Source organism: Corapipo altera, unplaced genomic scaffold, assembly GCF_003945725.1.
Source record: "Corapipo altera isolate COAL_440 unplaced genomic scaffold, ASM394572v1 1, whole genome shotgun sequence".
NCBI classification, from domain to species: Eukaryota; Metazoa; Chordata; class Aves; order Passeriformes; family Pipridae; genus Corapipo; species Corapipo altera.
This window is the reverse complement of record NW_020884873.1, coordinates 41,485,109-41,495,306: the sequence shown is the minus strand read 5'-3', so window position 1 is coordinate 41,495,306 and position 10,198 is coordinate 41,485,109. Positions and strand designations below refer to the sequence as shown.

The following is a 10,198-nucleotide window of genomic DNA, read 5'->3' as shown; positions in this document are numbered from 1 at the left end:
TCCTCAGTCAGCCTTTATTACTGATATTTAACTACAATCATATAGAATTCAAAAAGAAAATCTTGTTTAAACGAAATACTGTGTTTTCTTCCTTAGCTCTACATACTTTAAGAACAAATTACTGTTTCAAAATATGCCACCAATGTTTTTTTCTAAAGTACGTAACCTTTAAAATATTTCTTCTGCCTCTAGTTCAGCACTTTTGACCATGCAACAGTCAGCTAGAATAGTGTGCTCTGCAAGGACAAAATCTATTTATGCCTTATCCTAATAGATTTATTTAATAGCAGTGCAGCAAGTAATATATCTCATACTATCAGCTGAAGAAATGCCATTTTCTAGGGCGCTGGGGAATACACTGTTAGAAAGCCAAGTGGCAGATTTTATACTACCTATCTTTAGTCCATGCTTAAGACATTATTGTTTTTCAGTTGACACAGAAAGGTATAGTCTCTTTCTTTCCAGTTAAGGCAAAGAAAGATCAACTGGTCAGTGCTAATTGTAGGTATGATAAAAACATGGGCAGAGGCAAGTATTTGTTAACTAAGGTCTATTTGACTGTAGTTTTTGTTGCTCTGCTGTGCGTTTAATTAGGTCCCAAGCCTGCTAATTCTGTGACGTTTTTCCCTATAATGTTTACTATGCTGTTCAGTAGAGAAACTACCCCATATAAAGCTGTCTTATTTTCTACAGATTCTTACTCAATTCTACCTAGTGATTCCACTGCTACTTAAACAGTGTTTAAAGACACCTGGAAAACGTTTGTCCTGGTTCAACACTTAATTTTAGTGTGTTCAAAACCAGTAAGGAATGAGGCTCTAGGAAAAAAGTCATTAAAGAAGTTATCCCATTAAAATGTTCTAAAATTACATGCTACTGTTACATTTTGAAAGGAAATAGTTACTCTGTTGTCTGATTTAGGTATTTTAGGGCACCATTTTGCAAGATGCAGAGAACAAATATTATTTTTCATTATAGTATTCTCACAGTGTGGATGCAATCCTTACATATATAACTGTGCTTGATTTGGTGTAACTCTCTCTATATACACTTTTGATAAGGTATGTGCACTATTATGAAAAGTTTAACTCAGTGCAAACTGTCCAGACAAGACCTAAATCAGGCAGAGAACAGACATTAACCCTTACCCCTCTGCACTGAAGAAGATGAAGTTTGTGTATAGGAAATGGTTTTCAACAAGAGAGGGGTCTTCCTCTGTTCCCAGCTATGCTTATTGGTCTCCATCTTTACAACCACTGGTATTTCTTTCTTGCAAAAAGGTAGAATCTTTTCCCTCTTTCATATTGTTTATTTCTTACACAAAATTTTTCTGTTTCCTATTTTACACCCCCTTACTAAGTACACACTCTTTCTCTAACTAGATAATAGGACAAAACTGAAGATTTTATTGTTCGGTGGTAGCCCTTTGACTAAACTAACAAATAACCCTTTGCTTTCCAGCTCACTTGTTTCTTTACACCCAGGACAGAGGTGTAAGAATGACAAGATAGTTAGAGATGCACAGAATAATATGAGTTAATTAATGTCACTGACAATACTTGATTTAAACAAAAAAAGTCTTTGAATGTGTCTTTGTTTTCAGAACATCCTGCAGCACATCCTTCCTTCCTAAGCAGCCTCTGTCATGGCATGACAGCATGCAGTGATTTCTTTGACAGCTTGGGAGGATTGTCTGACCTAGTACCTGTTGAAGCTAATGTAAAGGTTCTCCTTAACTGAACTAGTGTTGGCCAAGACAAATCACTTGCTGTTTGGTGTCAGCAAGCATTAAGAAAAGAAAAATTAAAACAAAAATAATCAACAGATCAAACCCCTCTTTAACCAGACTTCAACCTATTTTCATGAAGTCTAGTGGCAATACTAGTTTCCACAGATTTTCTTTTTCTACTTTTCTCCTTCCATTTTCAACTAGAAATGAATTAATTCTCAAAATTTGCCTTAGTCTGAGATGTGCCCAAGATTAGTCTGTCAGCAGCCCTCCTCTTGCCTGCACCTCTTACCTCCATGTCCCACCATGGTTCACTAGGGAAATTAACTTCCCATTTGCATTTGTCTGTACAGCTTTTTGTAAGAAATATACAGAACGAAAAAGAGAAAAGAGCTTTTCACAGAAACAGATGTAACCATTAAGGTAACAGTATCATAAATAAATTCTCCTTATTTGCATAATTACTACAGTAGTATTTTTTTAGATTATGTTGACAGAAGAAATTGAGTTGCTGTTAGACCAAGAAGCCTCATTTTCCAAGCTCTACCTAATTCACACAGTAAAAAGTCAAAATGTGCATGCAGCAAATCAACTCTGCAGCTTTGTGCAGAGCCATAAGGGGGAGCAGGCAGAAGTGGTGTTTCTGGTATCACACTGAAAAAACTTTGGACTCTTCTATGGGGGAAGTTCTGGAAATCTCAATCCTTTCTTAGACACTCATGAATACATAAGTGGATAGTACTGCCATGTATCTTTAAACAAGAAGTCTTGAATACTTTTGCTGTTGACCCTTTTTGAAAAATACAGCACTGTACAGAACTGGTTCAAAATAAATAACATCCCTGGAGTGTAGAGGTTATATAGTTTGTGGTAGAAATATATTTTTAAGTCTCTCCTAATATGCCATTGTCTCAAAGTATGATGATATTAGGGAATTAGGAATGTTTTTACAATAGCAGGTGGGATGGATATTGAGGGGTTAAGATCGAGAGCATTGGTAAGATCTGGAGATGATCTCATGGTGTGGGAGGATGCCTCAGAAAAGATGGTACCAGATGATTCATGGTAAGATGGGTTTACCTTATAATCTGGTAATAGTCATACTTAGGTCCACGCTAAAGTTACCTATAAGTGAGATTATAGCAATAGGGTGAAGGATTCAAAGGGTTTGTAACGCGTGCTGAGATCTGTGATCATGCCACTAATGTTGTGAGTCTCTGGCATGGCTAATTTCAAGACAGTCTTGCTATATTTCTTAGCTTGTACTGTGAGACAGATGCAAGGGAAGAAGTAGAGATCAAATAATATGATGGAAAAAAGGTGACTTTTTGAGTTCAAGATCCTTGTTCTGTAAAGACTGAATCTTTCCATGCATGGAATGCCACAAAAGTAAAAGCCAAATTCTAACCGATTAAGTTGATTAAGAAGACACTGTTTCATTTCATGTCATGTGAAGATGAACTGCACAAAGATCAAATATCCTTTAAGAAGTGCAGTGTGTTTCTTTCTCCTGTTTATAGCTGTGCAGTACAGATTTGTGTTTCAGAGTTGACTACACAAGGTAATTCTTTCTGTTGCTTTTCTCTTTGTTTGACTGGATGATGCTAAATGCAGTCTAGAATTAGATGATTTCATAGTCCAATTAGTGTTATTAGTGAATTCAGCCATATTTACAATGGTGCATTCCAAGTTCAGCTCTAGTGTACTCACTTCAATGTTTTATAGTATTTCTGGTTGATTTAAGTTGTGATGGCTAATCCTTTGCTAGAAAAAGCTGGCATAGTCCTAGTATCTGGTCTACTGAATCAGCATGGTATAATGCTAGGGCAGCACATGACATTGCACTTTTACATCTGAAAACATTGTAAAAATGGACTTGAAAATATTTAAAGGAATAATTTACAATATAGAAACTATTTACCTGAGAAGTATGTATCCTAATCAGAAATTAATAGCTCCTCGTTTGTCCAATATGCTGAATTTGTTGTGCAACATAAATTGATCATCTAAAAATAGCTCTATTTGTGCAATTTGACAATGTAAAGAAGTTAGTTTTTAAACACTGTTCTTCTTAGAACACAGAGCCACATAAAAATAGGCAATACAATATTTGAAATGTATCACTGAAATTGTGAGACCTAACACTGTCAGATGGAGAAAGGCCAACATATCTCTCACACCATAGCATCTATTAATAGGCCTGACTCCCTTTTGCAATGTCAACTGTAACATTAATCCTTGTTTTAAATCATAGTGTCTCAAATATCAGCTGCTATACAGTTCTCTTTCAGTTTATATCAGAGAGCCCAATGGAGTCTTTTGAAGAACCTAGTCAGGGTAACAGGGCTAACTTATTACAAGTCCCGACTGTAAATGATTTCGCTTCAGAGGATGAAGATGTTAAAATTGACATTGAACTTCGTTACTCTCCACGTCCCCGAAGGCGGAATTCTGCATCTTCAGAGGAAGAGGAGGCATATACTCCCACCAACATCTCAAGAAAAGTTTCATTTGCTGATGCATTTGGCTTTGACCTTGTGTCTGTTAAAGAGTTCAATATCTGGGAATTTCCAAATACGGGACAAGACAATGATATAGAAGATGAAGTTTTTCCTCAGGATGAATATTTTTTCTCTCAGCTGTTTACATTACCTCCTTCTCAAGAAGAACTTCTGCAAAAAGTACGAGAGCAAAAAGTAATGTTGGAGTCAATTCTGCTCCTGCCTGGGATTACCTGTATGAATGGCATTATACGAGTCCTCAATATATCCTTTGAAAAACAGGTGTACGTTCGAACGACACTGAATAACTGGCTCAGTTATTATGATATCCTTGCAGAGTTCATGCCTAATTCTTGTGGTAATGAAACAGATCAGTTCTGCTTTAAGATTTCTTTGGTGCCTCCTTACCAGAAAGATGGAGTTAAGGTGGAGTTCTGTATACGGTACGAGACATCGGTTGGTACCTTTTGGGCAAACAATGATGACAAAAATTACACGCTGATTTGTCACAAGAAAAAAACTGCATCCAAGGTGGATAATAAACCCCAGAAAGAGGTTAAAGATAGATGTCTTAAAGGCTGCTTAAAGACAACACAAAACAGGTGAGGTTGCACCTTAACTTTTGATAATTTAGATTATAACTGGCTAATTCTGACTTTCTATGGGTGCTTGCTGAAGTCAAGACTACCCATGTTGTTTTCTTCTATTTTATTTTATTTCTTTTTAATGAAAAATTTGGCCAAGACTTGTTTTCAGTAAAGCTCTTGTATCTATCTGCCAGTGGTTTTCTGCAGACAGATTAGTTGGGATCATAGTTTTAATAAATGGCACGCTTGCCATTAGTTTGAAAAGCAGTGTGAGGGTCTATACATTATGGGCTATGTACCAATTTTGATCTCTATAGGACATAAATTGAGCAATGACAGCTTTGTTCCAGATTGAGGTAGCTGTACAGTTAAAACACTCCACATCCACTTCCTTTGTAAGTAAAAAAAAAAAAAAGGCAAAAGAAAGGTCGGTTTTCATTATATTTATTTCATGGTTCATTCTCTACATACAATAATGAAATGGCACAAGTGGTTCAAGAAGTGGATAACTTAGGGAGGAATCCTATTGCAATTACAATAGCTGGTACAAACTTTTCTGCAAGTGTTTGGGCTATTCTGCAAAGCTTATAGTTCCTTTTCCCTGCCACTGGTAGATGCTTCTGTTTCAAAAATGGTGAAATGAATAATTTCACATACCAATAAGGCAGAATTGCAACATATTAAAGAAAAATACACAGAATTTATCTTTTATATACTGTTCTAATTAAATATAGACAATTCACGTTAATTATAGAGTAAGGTGGCAGCTGTTAACTCATAATTTAATTGAATATAAAGAGAGACAATTAGGAATGGTAAATTTTGGCTTCCTACCATTATTAACTATCTTCTTTCTGTAAGCAATGCAAAGTTACATGCAAAAATCTAATTCTCAGTTTCTTTGCTCCTCAAATTTGCTATGAATCAGTTAGAGTTCTGCAGAGCCAAATCTGTATTTTACCTGTAGTGTGCTTGGGCAATACTTAGATCCCAGAACTGAATTCGTGTTGGGTTTTTGAATTCATGTTGAGTTTTTAGTTCCTACCCTCTTTCCAAATAAGGCAGTGCTGTTTAATTTTCCTGATACTCTTCCACTGGACTGAATTGGTAGGGAAGGGGAAACAGAACTGAGGCAGTGGTGGCAGCTTAAGGAGGAGGGAGACAGCCAGGGTTTCTCCTGTGCAGAACCTCCCTTCCCAAAACCCAGACTTGCTGCGCTGGGAGCTTCTGCCAGCTCTAACCATAAATGAGCCCTGTGAGGAGAGGTGTGCAATAAATATGGCTTAGTGCCTGCATCAATTCTGCAGTGTAAGAGCAGACCCAGGGCTAGCCCAAGGCTTGATTCAGAGCCAGTCCACAAAGCTCCCCTGATAAGTGTCCCTTGGGCCAACTCTGGAGCCATCATGATGATCCTTCCATGGGGGAACATCCCAGTATGTCAGAGCAGAGGGAACGATGCTTGTACATGCCACGTGGTCAACGCCTGACATTTGAGTCTGCTTTTGTACATAATTTCTGTCCTTTAAGAAGCGTCACATGACCCATTCTGGGTAAATAGGATAGCCTGAGATACCCTGCAGAAGGACACTGATATCAAATACCATAGTATTTGATATCTTAACTGTCATCTAAGTTCAGGTAGCCCACATGGAGCAGATGATGGACTTGGAGAGCTGAGTCTTAATTTAGTGAGCCCTGGGCTTCCAGATGCTTTCAGGGATAATCTGAAAATTTAGATATAATTGGACATCTAAGGTTGAATGGCTCCTAAGTGTTCGATTCCCTAAAGTTTCCTGTGACATGCATAGTGCTAGCAAAAGTTGTAGAAACCTTTCTTCTCGGGATCCTCTTTTAATAGGATATACTAAATGATTTATGTGTAAGTCAAACAGAGAGCTGATTTAAAAAATTGGAAATGATAATATGTCTACTCCTTAATATAAAATTGCCTGGTCTCTAATCAGCCTTTAAAGTTGTCTCCTTTTCTATCAAGCTGAAGAGGAATGTGTATTTGTGAATGGGTCTATACAAATATATGTGTATATATACATGTATATGCATATTTGTCCCTACAGACACATGTACACATGTATGTGTAAAATATGTAAACCAAAGCGGTCAGATTCTTGTCTACATTGTGATCTGCTCATTTCTGTCAAACAGTTAATTAGCGTGTACTTTTAAGACCCTCTTTAGTCACAGAAGGATGTACAGAGATATAACAGTAAATGCAAAAATGAGCTGAAAGTATCTTTGGAATATGGTTTCAGTGGTCACCAAGGCATCTGGAACACAGTTTTGGCAGTTTGTAATCTAGGACCAATTTTATGCTACAGAGACTTTGTTGACTTCACAGGAGATACAGCTTTCACCAGTGTAAATGAGGTCAGCATCAGGGCCTTTTGTTTCAAAAGAACTAAGATGCCAACTTCCATAGCTCACTTGTTTTTCAAAGTGTCTTTGTACATGTTGCCCCTTTGAGTGAGGAGGAACACCCTGCAGACATCTGCGAAAGTACCTCATTATTCTCCTTCAGACCCTCATTAAAACTCTTTTGCTTTGATGTCTAGAAAAAAGAGCAAGAAAAACAAAGCCCCCAAAACTGGCAAAGTGAGGCTGTTGATGTGCTGTAACTCCTTCATATCACATTGCTACCCATTTATCAGCTCTCCTCCACCAGCCCATCTCTTTCTCTCTTTCTTTTTGTCTGGATGATAAACTCTACCACATTTATATATGCTCTGCTGGATGTTTATAGAACATTTAGCAAAGTGGGTGTTCCTCAAACAAAACTAGCTTGTCTTTGGGGCTGCAGCAATGCAAATAGATATAGACAGAAGTAAAAACAATTTTACCTTTGATTCACACAATAAGGAGGCAGGTAAGGAATATTCGTATCCATGCCCATGAGCTGGGCATTTTAGATTAAAGATTTCTTTATAGAAAAGAAAGAATAATTTAAGAGGTCACTAATTTAGGCCTCTATATCAAATATAGAAACCTGTAATAACATTTTTTAATTTTTTTTTTTTAACTCTTGGCTCTGAGATATTTATACTTTCTCTTAAAATGTGCAATTTACCTCTTCAGTTAAAAAATAGGACATTAAAGAATCATGTTTTTTAAGCAGAGAGTCTGATCCACTCTAGGGCATACTCGTGTGGTTCATTAAATGTCATTAATGAGGATTAGTTGGGTTAGTTAAGTAAAAGGAATAATACGCACTTTCAGAGGAAGTTACTGAGGAAACACAACATGACTATATCGTATTACTCTTAAGAACATGATCCAGGACAAAGTTGAGTAAATGAGGGCAATAAGGTGGCTTCTGATGCCATTATTCAGAAATAAAAATTGACTTCAGCCTGAAAAGTTCCACCTGAAAAACAGAATGACAGTGAAAAGCAATACTGCATCAAATAATTAATGCTGAAAATTGTCTCTATTTGGATACTCAGAACCACATGACTTAAAAGCCTGCCTATTCATTCCATGTTTCATTCACTTTTTCTTCCATGTTTAGGTTTGTACAAATAGTCTTCTCTTAAAATTTCATTAAGTATTTGCTTCTAGATGTATTTTTTCAACTCTTTCCTGGTCCTCAGGTTTGGATCCCTTTTTTTTTTTTTTTTTTTTTTTGTGGACACCAGGATCCTGCATTGATCTGATAAGACAGGAACTGGCTGGGTGTTGCATGAGGCAGACTCCTGCAGATCATGCTGCACAGTGCAGTGAAAAAGTCATGTAAACTATTTCCACTGTCACTGATGGATCTGCATCCCATTTCTGTGCTTTGCCATCTGTCAAGATCAAGAGTAACAGCCCAAGGAAAATGGCTGATAATCAAGAAAATTGTTTTACAAAAGGATATAACATGTATTTGGACTCCTGTCCTCTGACAAGGAAGGGAAAGGCTAGTATTTATGTCATAGCTGTTGGAGTTATCCCCCTCTGAGCCCACAAATCTATCACTCTGAACTAATCCACAGGTGTATTAGTGTGATCCAGCTGACGTTGGTCCTATGCTTTCATTTGTCATTGACAGACTGTACCTTTCTTGAACAGTAGTGCATCAATTCACTTGCCTCCATGATGCCACTTTAAAATGCAACACAGTGATAGCTCTTGCAAGAGTTGCTCTGTGTACAATGCATGATGAGAAAGAAGAGATTAAAAACCCTGTGTCTGTGGGCCACCAGTGCCAACTGTGAAAGTGTAAATACTGAATGGTCTTAAAGCAATTGCTAGTGAGAAAATTTCTTTTGTGCATGAGTAGGTTCCCATCTTCAGCTGCTGCCTTATCCCCTTTCTAATGGGAGGCAAAGGAAATTCCTGAAGACCCAGCTTGGCAGGACTGCACCATGCTCAGTCAGTCTTCCCCAGACAGATGGCAGACCTGTGCTTAGGTTGCCCTGAGAAATGCAGTTTTGCATCAGCTCCTCTTGGCCTTTCCCACAAACTCATGATGTGATTAAAAAAATCAAAGACTTCTAAGGAAGATGTTTGGAAATAGCTACTCATGCACTTTGCTATGAGGAACAACTGTATTATTCCCAGCTAGACCATTTAAAATATGGTATTTAAGTTATGTTCCCTTTTAATCCTTGTTCTTTTGGTTGTTGTTCACCACAATCAGAATAGGGAAAGAAGAGCAGAAAGGGTGTTAAAACACAGATCTTTGTGTACCTCTATTGAATCTCAAGGTTGTTTCTGGTATTTTAAGTCACGAGTTACAGCCTGATCAACATACAGATATGGGATTTGGCTAAAGTTTATTGCTATTATTAGAACGTGACTGCGGTCACTGTTTTTACCAGGAGAGCAGCTGCTAGAGAAGCTGTCCATTCACAGGGTGCCAGCTAAAAGCAGCACTCCTCTCTCCATGTTCCCAGTCCTTCTCTTGTCTTCTGGTCACTGCCAGTCTTTGTCAATTGTGCAAGGAGGTAGGACTGGTACAAAAAAAATGACTTCTCTAGGTACTTGAATACCATCATTATCAGGGACACAGGGTAATTATTTAAGGTGTTCTAAAATTCAGAGAAGTGGGGTAAAAACAAGCTGTAGATCTGAGGCTGAGTATTAGGAATGCTTCTTAATAGCAACTCTAGAGTTATCTTTTAAGGAAATTGCTGCAGCCTTACTCTCCAAAGTAATTTAAAATAAGCTAAGATAAACCACTTGAAAAATATTCTATAGGGAACAATCCTACTTAGCCAGAAACTACACTTAATGTTTTTTTTCTGTCTGTTTAATCATAATATTTCAAAATCCAGGCATACTTACTATTTGAAATATGAAACTTATTAAAGATCCTAAAGATAGATATCTAAGTTAATGACTTCAGGCTTTGAATGCTACCACAGAAGCGTTAAAGAAACAGG

The 10,198-nt window shown here is 37.3% G+C and overlaps 1 protein-coding gene across 1 annotated transcript in view; it reads left to right on the top strand.

Annotated features, from left to right (window-relative positions):
• Positions 1-4,032: 4,032 nt before the first annotated feature.
• PPP1R3A (protein phosphatase 1 regulatory subunit 3A) overlaps positions 4,033-10,198 on the top strand; it is a 28,832-nt gene continuing 22,666 nt past the window's right edge. Inside the window, exon 1 of the mRNA XM_027659423.1 lies at positions 4,033-4,832. Within this exon, the coding sequence (XP_027515224.1) occupies positions 4,039-4,832 (794 nt within the window). The 5' untranslated portion in view covers positions 4,033-4,038. The remainder of the gene's footprint in view (positions 4,833-10,198) is intronic.